Source organism: Pongo pygmaeus, chromosome 2 (assembly GCF_028885625.2).
Source record: "Pongo pygmaeus isolate AG05252 chromosome 2, NHGRI_mPonPyg2-v2.0_pri, whole genome shotgun sequence".
Taxonomy (NCBI): Eukaryota; Metazoa; Chordata; class Mammalia; order Primates; family Hominidae; genus Pongo; species Pongo pygmaeus.
In genome coordinates, this window is record NC_085930.1 from 97,523,975 (window position 1) to 97,540,354 (window position 16,380).

Genomic DNA, 16,380 nt, shown 5'->3' on the forward strand with positions numbered 1-16,380 from the left:
TTGTCAATGAAAATCAAATAAATCTATTAACTTAGCTGAATAACAAGCTGTATTTCTGGGATGCACATTATGAAATAATAATTATAATAAAAACAAAAGTGAATAATATCTCCTCCCATGTTTGTCATTTTGTAGTTTTCCTGGTTTTTAGGCTAATTAATTTGCCTAATCTTATGTAAATATAAGATGCAGGACTGGATTTAGAATCTTGATCTTGCTACTAGTAATCCTGTACCCACTTATTAAAAACAGACAATAATAATAACAATAAGAAAAACAACCAAAATAAGCCACAGCAGCTAACTGCTAGCTATTTGTGAACTTTTAAAAATCAGCATCAGGAAAGGAGTTTTAACTCTCATAAGAAACAGGCAATCAAAATATATGTATTCATTTGTTTTGAGTGCTTCCAGCTGCTCATTACTCAGTTCATTAATTCTTTTTAAAAAATCTTAATAGCATTGTTTGGATAGTTCAAGAAATGTCATGAAAAGGTTTTTAATTGCTGTAAAAGAATGGTAATACAGTATAAAAGTGAAAGAGAGGTTAACAGGAAGTTTTTCTTTAGCAGTTTAAAAGCTGTATATTTTAAATGCTTTTCTGTAACAAAAGTAATGATTCATATTATCACAAATAGAAGCAGGTATATGGAGTAGTTACTTTCTTTTAAAATAGAATTTTTGCTCTACATTTTTAAAGTGGAGATTAGGAAATTTATTCATTATTTAAGCTTAAAATGAAATTATTAGATAAATATACTCCTAAAGGTATATTAGCTCAGGATTCTCTTTCAGGTTATTTTAATTGTACTGAAAAAGTTTAATAATCTATTATAATGAAACACAGAGTGCATAGTAAATAAATGAAAATAAATGTTTTCTGAAAAATGTTGGTAAAAGGGAGTAAACCAGTACCTGATAGTGTGTTGAATTGACGTATTTTTCTTGTTTTTTTTTTGTATAATTGAGTTTATTTCTTAAATAAGGAAATCTTAGGTTTAAGAACATGAAAGCAACTTTTTCCCCTTTATCCTCATGCTTAAATAATATGTTACATGCAAAAATATTATTTCTAAAATGATTATTTTGTCATATGAAATTTATTTTATTTATACTAATTTTTGAATTTTTTTTCTATTAAATCATTGCAAAGACTGTCAAACCTTCTAACCATAGTATTAGTATTAATTTTTCTAACCATGCATGTTTCATTCAACCCCACAGTAGCTGTAGCTTGCTTGCCTTGTTTTTTCCCTGAAATTTTCAAAAAAGTATATAAAAACCACAATAAATATCTGCTCCATGTAGCAAGACAGCAGAATAACTTAAGTCCTTATAAATTGTTAACATTTGATTATGTCACCCATGGATTTTGGAGATACATACATATATGACTTATCTGAACTTTCTATGTTGAATGTGCACTGTTGTATAAACTACTTGTTTTTTCCCTGCCTGCTCTTTGAAGAAGTCAATTAGGAATAATGGGAAACAAGGGGTAGGCAAAACATTGCAGTGCAGTGTTATTTCTATCTGTCTGGGAATATTTCAGCCAAAAGTTTATTTTGGGAAAAAAAAAAAAAGCTGTTAACGCACTCTCTCACACACAAACCCACAAATACTTTGGCTGCAAATTATTCTGCAATGTTGTTGCTGTGTTGTTGCCTGTGTCTTTTCTTGTGTGTGAAGCTGCCACCCACCCATGCATGTGTTTGCAGATTCACGTCTGTGTACTTGTTCATGAATTAGCTCATCCTCCTCCTGGTTTAGGTTAAATTTATTTAAGAGAATGAGAATTTATGGGTATAACTGTTAGCTGGAAAGTCCTTCCTCACCTCCAAGCCTCCTTTCAAACTATATTTCCTGCTGAAATTTCTCAGTGGAATGACATGTTCAATTATTAGTCAATCAGTCTCTTATATGTTATCTGGCTTTATATATGCCCTTGATGGTTCTTGGAAAATAATCCAATATTGTGTTGTTTTGGTGTCTTTGTATTGGAAATGGAAGCATTTTGTATGAATCACCCTAACTGTGAGGAGTTGAGTTGTCTTAGGTCTGCTTATCAAATGATTGGGAGTAAAGACATCACAGTATCTAACCCTACTTTTTGGTGGAAAGAAGAGCTAAAAGTAGCAACATTTAATGGAACAAAATATCAATAATCAAAGAAACTCCCCTGTGAAACTCTAATATTATTTTAAAATCAGCATCGTTCTAAGGTAGCTGAAATGTGTGATTTTTCTATTTTGCCTTTTCACTGACAATATACCCATAAATCTTGGTGGTGATTTTCTCTCCAAAGTTAATTTCTGGGCCATTGGTGACAGCACTATCTATTGTTCTAAGTTGTTGTCTTAACTGCATTCTTTAAAAATGTAATGTTGAAGGCACATAATATTGAAGATGACTCCAGGATGAACCCTGAGTTTGCAGACCGAATAAAACAGCTCGATAAAGAGGCGTCTTACTACCGCGACGAGTGTGGCAAGGCCCAAGCGGAAGTGGACCGGTTGCTGGAGATCCTCAAGGAGGTGGAGAATGAGAAGAATGACAAGGACAAGAAGATTGCAGAACTGGAGAGGTAAATTTTGCAGTTATGTAAATTGTTGGCAGTGAGAGAACATGGACTGCGTGGTTGCCCATCTCTGGTTGTGGTGGATTTGGACTGTACGTTCATATTACAAGTTAGAAACAAGTCATAAATGAGGAATATGGCCTGTGAAAGATGACGTTTCTGTGGAATACTAAGAATGCAATTGGCGTATCTTCCGAGGGATTATATACTTCTTTGGTGTGAAGAAAATAGTGGTCAACTTTCTTGAGTGATGTCCATGATCTAGCATTTTTCCAGCGAAGTGTGTAAGAAATGGGGGCTTTGACTACCCAAAACTTCAGTTCTTTTCCATCACAGGTAAATATTTGTGGTTTAGTTTTGTCTTGATCAAACAATAACAACAACAACAACAACAAAACCCGAAGAATATAGTTGGGAATTCTTCATTCAAGATAGAGGAAGAAGGAGGGAGCTCACATCCTTTGGATGTCTCTTGGTGCATCATGACAAATTCATCCTGGAGGTTTATCTCTTAAGAGGACCTTTTAAATACATATACTTGAATAGGTCCTGCATGATAGCAAATTCTGTGTAAAAACAGGGAGTGTTGCATCAGAGTATTTAGATTTCAGATAAATCATATCCATATTGTATTTATGTATAGTGTGGATGCTAAAAATAAGCTTGCTATCAATGTTTTTTCCTGTACTTCATGTAAGGAAAAAACTTTCTGAAAAATCCTACATAACTCCATAACCTCTGCAGATTTCTTATTGGTTCAGCAATAAGGCAGGGTTTGTCTTTTCCAGATTCAGTCTATATGGAAGAGATCACCAAATTTTGAACAAACCTGTGAATGTTAGCCAGCTTTGATCGAGACACTTGTGAGGCCCTAAAGGACTTCAAGACATACACAGAGTAGCTCTCTATCGTCTTATGGAAAGATCATGGGCTTCAGTGATAGAAAGACCTGAGTTCAAATTTCGCCTCTACTTTTTGCCAGCTGTGCAGGCTGGAGTGCAGTGGCATGGTTACAACTCACTGCAGCCTCAAAGTTCTAGGCTCAAGTGATCCTTCTGCCTCAGCCCCCTGAGTAGCTGGGACTACAGGTGCACACCACTACACCTGGCTAATTTTTAAAAATCTTTTGTAGAGATCAGGTCTCACCGTGTTACCCAGGCTGATCTCCAATTCTTGGACTCAAGCAATCATCTGTCCTTAGCCTTTCATGGCCTTGAATCTTGTTAGAAGTGAGTGAATCTCTAACAACCTATTCAAATGATGCTTTGCAAGCAATTGGTCCCCAGGTAAAGTGGAACGTGTATATCATTATGAACAAATGCTAAAACAAATAAATTCTCAAGGCCAGATATGGTGGCTCGTATCTATAATCCCAGCACTTTCGGAGGCTAAGGTGAGAGGATGGCTTGAGCCTAGGAGTTTGAGGCCAGCCTGGTCAACACAGGGAGACCTTGTATCTACAATAATTAGCCGGGTATGGTAATGTGTGCCTGTGATCCCAGCTACTCAGAAGGCTGAGACAGGAGGATCACTTGAGTCCAGGAGTTCAAGGCTACAGTAAACTATGAGCCACTGCACTCCAGCCTGGGGTCAAGATTCCTCTCTCTAGGAAAAGAAAAAAAAATCTCAACTTTGTCTCTGTATTAAACAAATAGGTTAATTTCCAATAAAATTTCAACATTTTCAGGTATAATATTTGGTACATTCAAATTCCAAATCAATTACTATTTCTCTTCATAATCTTAGCATTAGTTTGATGATAATCTGATTTTTATTCATTGTGACCAATTTTAGCAGTAAAGTCAAGGATTTCATTTTTTCTGAGGTAACTATCCCAAATAGAATCCTTAAAGGGCTTTGTTTTAATTTTAAAATGTGGGGATGTTCTGCTAGTCTGCTGGTTCTTAAAAAGTGGGGAGCACTGTGATTTTAGATGGATCTATTTTGGAACTACATTTTAGAACCAAAATTTTTCTTAGAAAAACTGACATGAGATCACAGGAAAGTTATGATCATGTCTCTTTCATTGATTAGGAAACTGAGATCTAGAAAAGTTAAATGACCTTCCTGAGATTGGGCCTATAGTCAGAAAGATGTGAAACTGTAATGTGGGTTTCCTGATTCCTAGTCCACTGCTCTGAGAAGCAGTGAGCTATGTGGAGGATGTCCTAGATAATAATATTAAAAATTATAGTAGTTTTATTTGTAATACTAGGGTATGTATATTGTGTGTATATTCTATGCTCACTGTGTGCCAGGTACTCTGCGAAGCACTTGATGTGCAATACTGTGTACCTTTTAGTCTTACCCACAATACAGAAACTGTCATTATTCTCATTTTACAGATGAGAAACTATGATTTATACAGATTAAGTAACTTCCTCCAGGTTGCAGAGCTCATAAGAATCTAGTCAGGATTCAAACTCAGGGCTGACAGATGAGCCATTGAGAACAATCCCTTCCACTAATGGGCCAGAAGAAAGAAGCTAGTACAGCAGCACTAAACAGTCAAGAGACCAGCATAGAGCCTTCCTGAGCAGGCGTTGCTGCTGGGCTGCAAGAGATCTACCTCTTTATTAGCATACAGGAGAGAAAGTGATGTGCTTCACGTTTAGATGGCATTTTTTCTATACTAAACCAGCCCCCCAGAACTGTAATTGAAAATCAGGACAAGCTACTATAAACGTTTACATATAAACAGCTTAATGGTCTAATTGGACAAACAGATCTTAGCTGGACACTATTGCCTTTAAATCATCAAGAATATTCAGATTTTTATTTCTTCAATATGGAATGCATTAAAGCAGCAGTGATTTTACAGGCATTTATCTTTATGTACTTTCTGCACATTTTCTTTATCTCTGCCTTTGCCTCCCCTTAAAGCTGATGCCTCCTAGGCACTGTAATTCATAAAACGTGTGGTGGGACCTGAGTGTGTCCCAGTACTCTGCCTACCCGTGTCTTGCGTCCAGCAGCAGAGCATTGTCTGGGAAATGTCTGAGCTTCAGCCCCAACCCAGGCCCCTAAGGAGATGGGGGTGGAGATTCAGAAGGGAAGTTTCTTGGGAAAAAAAGGGCTCAGCCTTGGCCTGCCTTTCTGAAGCATTATCTGCTGTGCTACATGTGTATTCTGACCAAAACATCTTTTTCCAGTTGTCAAGCAGCCTTTTTCAAATTGGGCAATATTGTCATTTGCTGGATAAAACTACAAAATTCATACCTCACAATATTGAGAACTAAAGAGTTCTTAGCAATGTGACATGTATCTCCATTTTGGAGCCATGGAGAAATGTTTGCAATTAAATTTGTAATTTTGAAAACGAAAAATTGAACTTGAAATAAATTTGTGGTCTCTGGCTTGTAATGTGACCTGCCAGAGTGAAAGGACCTCTTTTAAAAGGAGCAAATGTTCTAAAATATTCCAGAACTTCAATTGTATGCAACAAAAAGTACAGGGTTAGGAATAACTCAGACAACCTTGACACTGGCCCCCTCCTCTCTCAGAAGGCAGTATGTGTTTACTTTCTATTCTGTTAATCTTCCCATTCCAGATAGCACATGGCTGGCATTTACACAATGCATTTACCTCTTAAATTCCATGTGAGTGATGTTTCTCATCAGCCATTAAAGATTTTCCTTTTTAAAGTGCATGTTGCTCTAGTGTGGTCCCACGTGCAGTTATGCCTGTAAACTCTTGCACGGCCCAGTGGGGAGCTTCTGCCTTGGACTGCAGGCAGCTCAGGGGAGTTTGCTACTAGGTGGGTGGTGGGCCTTGAGCAAGTCTCTGAGAGTTGGTCCAAATTCAGCTGAAGTCTTTATTCCGTCCCCGATGTCAGATGTCACGTATATTACACAACCTAGTGGCTAATTAAACCGTAGAGGCAGTGAAATATGCAGTGCTTCTGTGTCAGTGCCCATCAAGGTCTCTGAATTTTATTTAGAGTTTCAGAATTAATCCTTTGGTGACTTAGGGGAAAGAGAGAGGTTAATAGAATCTGTCAAGTAAGACCTGCTGTCACTATATTTCTCACATCCCGCCCATGGGAAGGAATCAGTTGGGCGACCTTTCATGTAATTATCTTAAATATGTTAGGGATTTTGTTGGTATTTGTCTAGAGGATGGAGAATGCCCAAATTGAGCCCTCAATCACATACCTCCCCAATGCGGAGAGGAGGCTGGATCCCTGGGGGTTCCACTCGTAAGACATAACATCAGAATGGAAAACAGGCTTCCACTTAATTATCTGGTTGGAGAAACAGTATCACCAGACATTTGGACACTGAGAAATCATTTTAGATGCCTAAAAGAGCCTTATCTAAGTTTGAGGAAGAGAATGTTATTTTTTCTTCTGATTTGCTCAATAATGTACTAACATAATTTCCTTGATGCCTTTCAGAGCTCCATTCAAAATGTAAACTTAAGCATTATTATTATTTTTAAATTATGATAATATGTTTTAGAAGTTTCATGGTACATGGAAAAAACTTGATGTCAGTTTTATTTGTTTTGATATAAATGTTTCTTGCCGAGTAATTTTCACTTACATTTGTTAATGTATTTGAAAGAATTTCTTGAAAACAAGTGGCAGATGGCTATACGCCATTCCTAGCAACTTTTTGGGGAAGGTCATTGGCATCACGGACACCTTTGAGAATTTGATGAAAACTAGGAGCCCTTGAAAGAGGCAACTACATCTGAAATGTGTGCTTGCCATTTCAGTTTAGGATTTCCTAAGGCTTGGCCACGGACCTTGATTTAATTACCTTTGATCCAGAAGGATTTGAAATGGCAGCTGGGGCCAGTGTTGCCAAAGTCCCCACAGTGATCGTGTCCTGACATAACTCTCATTTTCGATCAGTTGCGCATTTATGATCACAAAACACTCTGCAGGGGGATTTCAGATACAAGGGATTATCAAATCAACACTTTCCCCGTGTGGTTAATCTTAAATTTTCTCTTTCAGTTGTATCATTGTAGTCAACACTGTTTTCATTTGAAATGTTCTAGCTTAAGCTTTATCCTGAGGATTTATTTTATTTTGTTTTGTTTTTCCTTCCCATGTGAAATACCTAAAACTACTTTTTTATAGTATGGAATGGTGGGGCCCCATTGAGCAGAAAGCTGGAAAAGTATTTGTTTATCCACTTTGTTTTTGCAAAGGGCATTTTACAGATCAACAAAATGAATGTCCACTATGTGCTCCTGTAGTAGCCTGGAAGATGAACATGGTTTTTTGTTTGTTTGTTTGTTTTTTTATTTTTTTTTTGCTTGACAATAGAGATTATTGTTTTAACCAATGAGATGGGCATGCTAGATAATTTTATACAAACAAATTAAAAAGTATTATAACTTGATATTTTCAGTAATGAAGTCAGAACTTCATTTTTCTGACTGAAAAAAATTACTCTCAGCTTGGGAAGTTACTGTGTCCTTGCTGTGGAAGCTGATAGGTGGGTGGCACACCACCAAAAGCCCTCCTCAGGGGGTCTTTGATCATTGCTGTGTGCAGTGCTCTGTAAGCATCTAAAATGGAAATCTTTGAACCAAAAGCCAATTTGCTCAGCTCCTTTTGGTTTTCAGGGATGAAGGAAAAATATCTCATAGGATATAACCATCCAACTTACTGGTTCAAATAAAAATCTTTCTGACATGAGCACTTACCCAGGTCTAATACCTTAGTAGTTTCCATTTCAGTTTATTAAATAATAAAATTTTATATGCACACAGATAGGAACTTTCTCTATAAATATTCCTCCAGAGAAGGGCTGATGCTGTCATTGTACTGTGGGAGCACACCTCTGGTTCACGTCAGTGCTTTTTGTAATTATACATATCAGAGCAGATACCAGTTTCTTCGGTATGATATTTAATACAACAGCTTACAGTGTGTGCCCAGGGCTTTTGGGGGTAATGTAAGATAAAAGTTTGCTTCGTTTGGTTATAAACCTGCTGATATAACATCTGTTGGCTATATGTTTAAAACTAATGCATTTCCTTCCTTTTATTCTCTTTTGCTATCCCTTTTCCTTTCTGCTTATCCTCCAAATTGCTGCTTTCACCCTTGCTCCAATCAGCTTGACTCTCAGGTCAGTAATTTCAGTTTTTCTTCTAACTGCCTTTCCCTCCTAAGCTCAATTTATGGCTTGCACTTGTTTAACAAACACATTTCTGAAATGGTTTTCCTCTGGCCACTGCATTTCCCCCCGCTCATTTCATTCCATGCCTTGGGAAGGTTTATTTTATGAAAAGGATGTATAGGTGGGAAAAGGCAAGGAAAAAGGTGGAAATAAGTCACTGTTGGATTATTTAATTCTATTTCTGGATTATAAAATCCATGAGAGAAATTTGCATGATAACTCCCCAGTGCATTTCTCCTGAGCAGTTCGGAAAACTGACTGCAGGATGATACAATGTGGAGCCGTGGATAAAAACAAAATGCAGGATGCTAAATTTAACCTAGGAGAACAAAATATCTGCCCATGACACAGCAGCTTAAAAGCTAAATTTAATAGTGCAAACTGTTCAGACTTTTCGCTTAATAAATCACTGTGTTCTGAAAGATGTATAATACTTTTTAAAAAGTCACTTTTGAAAATTATCAATGTGTTAGTAACATATTGTACACACTTGTTATTTCCTGACATTGTTTTGGTTTTAATTTTCTAACTTCATTTTTATTAGCCATAAGGCATACTTTAATTACCTAGGGCATAGCATATGGAACCAAGTGTAAAACCTGATTCATTGTTGACTGTGTGTACCCCAATATTAAGAAATGAAATGGGCGTTTTGTCTGAAAACACATCCCAGGCTTGATTCCTCTAATGTAGGAGGCCCAAGCCCATAATTTCTTCTTCCTTAAGTCAAGGACAACTTCTCTTTCCAATAAAACATAGTAATATGTAGTGATTTCTTTATCATTCAATCAACGAGTTTACTAAAGGATGCCCATTCTAGGATTTGAGGCTATCTAAACTTTAAAAAAGAAAGCATCACATCAATGTGGCAGTCAGTATAGTTGCTCTATTAAGAGGCAAGCAATACTATTTTCTTCTCTGTACACAGGGTCCATAACCCTTTATTCTGCTCCATCACCCAAACCACCAGACCAATCCATTGACTACAGTACCAAATTATTTCAAAACAAGGCATGTCTTTATACACAAACCTGCTTATCTACTGATTTTGTCCCACTGCTGGCTTCCAATCCTGGTGGCTCATAGTCCTTGAATACTTCTCTGCCACTCTCACATACCACACTGGGTATCCCCCAAGAACTGCCTGAACTTCATTGTGCTGCAGGAAAGCCTCATTCTCAAAAGTTCCTAGAGATCTGATCAGAGATTAAAAGCATGGCCCCCAGAGAACTGCTCTTATTCTCAAATGTAATGACTCTTAATTTACTTTCTGGAGCAGAACAAAGCTGGTGCATCTATGTGCAGAAACACAGACATCATAATGGGCGGTAGGGAAGGGTGGGATGGGGAAGGCTTGGAAACATGCATCCAAACCTTTTCTCCAAGTGTTTGATCCACTCATTTAATGCAGCTTCAAGCTTTTCTCCTTGCCCGCCTGTATCCCTCTCCTTTTGCCTTCCCTTTGCTGCCCTAACCTGTACCTCTTAATATTGAAGCACTTGAGATCCAGGGATCCCTTTTGCTCTCACACCTCAAGCTTCCTGTCAGGGCCTTTAGTTTTTTACCTATACTCTACTGTGATTTTTTATGCTCTAGGAACTTTATTGTGTGGTAGTTTTGTTTTGTTTTGTTTTTTCCTATTTCATAGTGAATGAACATGAACTCTGACTCTCAGAAGATAGGGCTGGAAGGGGTGATGGGTGTCCAGTGGTTCTCTGGACAAGGGGCAGTGTGTGTTGATAGGGTGTGGCAAAATGTACATGCCAAATCTAGTTGCATGAACTATAGGAGTTACATCAAGGTTCATATCATTCCAATATCATTTAACGTATTGCCTCAAATGAACATGATGAAGAAAATGTGCAATCATTATGAATAATCATCTCTGGTTATATTTTTAGTGTAGGAAGAATTGGGCAGCTCTGCCCTCTTAGAAACAAAAAGTCTTTAGAGTCCTAGAAGCTTTGTTCAACTTTGACAAGTTTCTAGAATTAACTGTGCTTTATTCCCAATGACTTCCAGGTTTACCAGTTAAAATAAAATTAAATGTAATAATTGAACTGAATGCAGGATCTCTATGTACTTTCTTTATATGGCATACGGTTGAGATACATATGTATGTGTGTGCATATATGTATGTATATGTGTGTATGTGTATACACATATCATGTATTTTAGAAAAATCATATCTAGTCTTTCTTACAATAGTTTATGGTTTGCCCTGCACATCCCCACCTCCTAATCTGAAGTTTGGAAACTGCAGTAACTCTTGAGACTTTTCTGTGCGCTGTGGACTCCATGGGAAGTTCTCCCTCCAAATACTTTTTCAGATGACTTCATTTCCTCTTCAAACTGTATGTAGACTCTCATGCTTAAATTCAGGTGGACAGATATTAAGTACTGGGTTTGGTAAAATACAAGTGTCATATTCCAAATCTGTTCAGGTCTCCACTCCAGTAAACTCCACGTCTGTCAAGAATGTCTTCATATGCAAACAGGTGGGAAGCTGGTGAGGTTTGTCAGGATCTCTGTATTGTACTCAGGGGGAGGGTTTACATGAAACTTTTATATTTCTAGTAACTATTTGTGAGATTAGCATGTGACTTACGACAGATGAGGTTATCTCCAAAAATGTATGTAGCAATTGACTAAAAAAATAAAAAGTATCCTTTGGGATTCAGTTCAAAGTCATGCCAGAGAATCAACCAAGTAAAACCAGAAGACATAGACTTCTCCCAGGCCCTCTCAGTCTTCAGCTCACTTTGGACCTGGGGGTCAGCTGATTCCTTGTTTGGGCCTCAGTGTCCCCTCTTGGAGAGGAGGGAGCCATCTTTGGAGCAAGTCTCCTGGGATCCTGCCTGCACATGGGCATCACATGTTTGATGAAGGGGCTGTCGGTGATGGACCGCGTGCACTGCCCTGCAAGCAGGCTCAAGCTGATGGCTGGTGCCTGGCAGCAGGCGTGAGCTCATTATTATAGAGTCACTTCAAACACTTGTACCAAAATAAACTCTTTGTGATGTTTCCCCAAAGCTGAACACTGTGTTTTCAATCCCTCATTCTTCTAGCAAAAGATGAAGTCACTCCTCCCAGACCTCAGAGGCCTGTTGCCCAAATAAATAATGAAAAACACCTTTCCCAGAGCATCCCTTTAGTGTCCTGCAATTTGTTCTTTGCTAGGGTCAGTTTTTTGCCCCATTCCTTCCACAAATACATAGTGAGTGCCTACTGTGTAATAGGCTAGGCACTGTGTGTTGTCCCAGCATTTCCAAAAAATACCTAATGAAAAACTGACCAAACCATGTAAGAAATACGGTGTTATTTCTTTTTTACATTCATGACATAGGTTGATGACAATAATAATAATAGAAACAACAGGAGCAGAAGCAGCCACAGTAATATATTTGGTGTTAAGTGCCAGCACTGAATTAATCACTTTTTTTTTTAGTGTTCTTTTTAATGTTCACTTCTCATAACATCTGAGGTTGGGACTATTATTTTTTTTCCATATTAGGTAAGAGGAAATGTGTTCATCACAGTTGAACATTTTGCTAAATTTATACGGTTAGTAAGAAAAGGCGTTGGTTTTTTTACCCCCTAAATCAATCCATTTTGATTTACAGTTGGGATCTTTTGCCACTTCTGCTCCAGTTGCATAGTAAAAGCACTGAGAAGGTCTGCAGCAAGGAAACCTATGCAGTTCTGTTCAATCCTCGGTTTTCTGAATATGGTGTTCATTGAATATATTCCATGAAGCACTTTGGGGAAAAACTGTCCTGCCACCTGTGCAGCCAGCCTCTCCTTTCATTCTGAGATTTATCTCCCCTCTCCAGCCAGCCTCTCCTTTCATTCTGAGATTTATCTCCCCTCTCCAGCCAGCCTCTCCTTTCATTCTGAGATTGAATGCCTCTGGTTCTTCCTGTACAGATCCTGCCCTTCCAAAGCCAGGGCAGGAGTTGCCTCTTCCACCAAAGCCTTCCCTGAGCCCACTGACTGTGTGGGCTCTGTGCAGTGTGTTGTGCCACACATGGGAGGTGGCAGCCATGCTCTTGAATGCTGTTGAATAAAGTAGCACCCATTGGGTTTGTCTCACCCCACTCTTTCTTTTCTTTGTCCTCATGGAGAGTTGCTGGGGCTGTTTCTGGAAGCTGAGTTGTCTACACTGGATGCCATGTCTGGCTTCAGACATGAGGCCCTGAGAAAAGATATCATTGGTTTTCTATCAAGTCGGATGCTTGTAAGTTCAAGAAAAATGAAGACAGAAATAAAAGGAGAGGGGAGAAGATCTTCATCTGAACTTCTCTCACTTTCAATCCCTACTTCCTTCTTTTCCTCTCTCTCCGTCTCCTCCCCCTCCTCCTTCCTCTTCTTCCTTGACTATTCATTGAAATCCTTCTCCAAGTGAGAGTCTGTGCTGGCTGGGTGTTGGGGATATAGCAGTAAAACTGACATGATCCCTCCCCTCACCAAATTCAAAGACCAATACTTCCTGTAAGGGAGGATTTGGCCACTAAGAAAAATAATTTGTATCATTTATACTAATAATTGGAAAAACCAGGTTTCAGGTGTGCTTTTCCCCCTTTTTCCTGTTGGGGTTGAAGGGGTTATCCACAGGTCAGAAAATTATATCCTTCTTTAAAGCTGCCTTATTCTAATGCTGACATTTCTGGTGAAGTGTCAGAAAATTTTATGCCCAAGCAAAACTGGTAGAAAGCCAGAAATTGGCTGATTTTGCTTTGGGTGCAAATATTTTATTGGGGATAGAAAAAAGTTGTTTTCTCTGATTTATAACTCCTGCAAACATAAAGTGGGTTCTATATTTAGAAATGGTTTTGAACCCTTGAGGCATAGCCAGGGATTGGTGCTTACACCTTTCCGATCCTAGCCTTGGTGGGACTTGCCATGACTAATGTTTTGCTGAGCCAGCTCCGATTTATAGAACTGGGGCTTTATGCTGCATGTGGTTTTTCTCTTTAGCTTTTGCTTGAGTTGCTGTTCTGGCACTCTATCTATACCCTCTAGAATGGTGAAGACTGAAGGAACACAATTGGCACTGTAGTTGAAACGTTTTATAGTTCAGTGTGTGTCTGAGATTCCTTGGAGAAACAACAACAACAAAATTGAAGGATGGCCACAGGTAGGCCTTATAAGTCATGACTCAGAATAGGAGATACCAAGTTGGTAAGAGTTAATCATTCATCTGTACTTTTTTTTTTTTCCTAAAACCTTTTCTTTTCCCTGTTTCTCTCATCCTCTTGGCTTTTGGTTGGTACTACCATATGGATGAATATCAGCAAATAGTAAATCTCTCAAGATGTGTTAGCTTTTTCTGTAAATGCTGAGAAGGGGAAGGAATTTAAAAAAATAGTTTCTTAGTATTATTATAAATCACTTTCTAGAAAAATAATATCTTATTTCCTTTATATGGCTTTTCTTATGAAATGTGAATTCTATCACTTCATTATGCACAATACTAGCTCAGGTTGTAGAGAAACCCAACCATCCTGTGACTGGACTTTCTTCCATATTGGGCGAAGGTACTTGGAATTTCCACACTGTGTAGTGTCACATTTTTGTGAAGTCTACATTTTGGGGGAACCTATTTAAAAATGAGTGGGCACTGTGTATGTTTGTCTGAGGAAAATACATTGTTGTTATGTATAACAAATGCTTTCAACGTTTTTTTTTGTGGAGGATTTTGATGATTTTAATATTTGCTGCTCTCTCATTTTACTCTAGATTCAGAGTAATATTAAGCTAAATAAATGTGAAAAATAAAACAGAACCCAGAAATCGGCTGATTTTACTTTGGGTACAACTATTTTATTGGGGATAGACAAAAAGCTTTTTTTTTTTTTTTCTAATTTACACTTCGTGCAAACATAGTGGGTTCTATAGAATTATTTTTGCATCAGAACTTTAGTTTTAGAAATTGTAGACTGGGTTTGGGGATGGGAATAAATTTTCCCTTGAAGAGCCTCTATGGTTCCTTAAAAAAAAAGAAAAAAAGAAGAGATAGGGTCTCGTTCTGTTTCCCAGACTGGAGTACAGTGGTATGATTGTGGCTCGCTGCACCCTTGAACTCCTGGGCCCAGTGATGCTCCCTCCTCAGCCTCTCAAGTAGCTAGAACTACAGGCCTACCACCATGCACAGCTAACTGAAATTTTTTTTTTGCAGAGGTGGGGTCTCACTATGTTGCCCAGACTGATCTCAAACTCCTGGTGTGGCTCCTTTTCCAGTCCAAGAACAGTGAGACTCATGTTTTGACTTCAGCTTGCAGATTGACCTTCTCATCCAGCATTTTTGTAGATTGGTAGCCATGTTAATATAAGTACCTCTCTTACTAGCATATACAGAGCTGTGTGTACAATAATTTATGCTTTCAAGTAACTTTTTTCAGTGAAAGGTGTAAAGTATGTGATTCTCACAGTGTTTTGATGGAATGTACTATTTCTAGTGAGATTCCACCCATAATTTTGAAGACATAATGATGAATATTAACAAGTCTTGAGACATTTTAACCTGGGATGAATGCAGGATTTCATACGTAGAATTGCTTGGCAAATTTTTACTTTAGGTCCTGGGAAAAATCCCTTTTTCAAGTTTTGAGAACATAACCACCACCCGTCTCACATGGGAACGTGAAGTAACAAAATAGTCTCTCACCAGCCATTGGTGTTGGTCAACTGGAATATTCTTGTGGCTGAACAGATCTTGATGCGATGTGTGAGTTGAAGTGTAAGAGAGTGGTTTTAAATTTAACTGCAGAGCTCTCTGCTATTTAATCATATGTCAGTTTGTTGGTTCCAAGGGCAGCATGATATGTTGCTCACAGATAATTACCGTGGAGAGAATGAGTTGGTTATAATAATGAATAACTGAGGAATCTTCTGATAACCTGCGATGAATGGGCCTTGGTGAGAAACACTCACTGGGTAATTGGCAGATAGGTGTCCTATCGCCTTGCTGAGTGTGGGTGCTCTTCTGCCACCTAAATACGCAAAGCAGGGGCTTTTTAGGGATTCCTAAGCAGATAAAGAAGCACTGTTCTAGGATTTCAATTGTGTTGTCTCTCACAGACCTATTATTACTTTATATTAATATTTCATTCACAGTCCAAGTTATTCAAGACGTTATCTATTGTTAGAACATTCAGTGTAGAAAATTAAATAGACTACCTCCTAAGAAACAACATCATCATTGCTATAGCACTTGGGACACAGTACTTCCTGTCTTTAAGCCTATCTCTGTATCTGTAAAGTGGAGACAATTATATTATAGCTTACCTCTCATGTGCATGTAGTTGAGATGCACACTGAGCATGGAGCACAGTCCAGGCACATAAGAGATGCTCAGTAAGTGGCAGTGATTATGGATGTGACAGAGATTTTCATGCCAAGAGTAACAGGTGAGAGTAGGGAGTTGATACGAGAGAGAAGCCGGCTGCCTCCGTTGCTTTTCTAGTTGTAAAAACCTGAGTTGCCAGAATAAAGACTTTAGACATTTTCTCCCAAGCCATTGAGAGATTTTTGAGGAAAAGGTAGAAAACAGCATCCTGCTGCATGCTTCCCCTGACCCCAGGGATATGAATAAGTGAACATAGAAAAATCAACTTATGCTTATTGAAAAGTAATCTTTATATGTAAATATGTAAACTAATTCATG

General features: G+C 38.2%; 1 protein-coding gene across 3 annotated transcripts in view; it reads left to right on the forward strand.

Moving 5' to 3' along the window:
• The window catches only part of ERC2 (ELKS/RAB6-interacting/CAST family member 2), a 975,821-nt gene that overhangs the window by 484,994 nt on the left and 474,447 nt on the right, over window positions 1–16,380 (forward strand). For all 3 annotated transcript variants that reach the window (XM_054482044.1, XM_054482045.1, XM_054482046.2), the window contains one exon: window positions 2,390–2,583. In XM_054482044.1, the coding sequence (XP_054338019.1) occupies window positions 2,390–2,583 (194 nt within the window). The remainder of the gene's footprint in view (window positions 1–2,389; window positions 2,584–16,380) is intronic.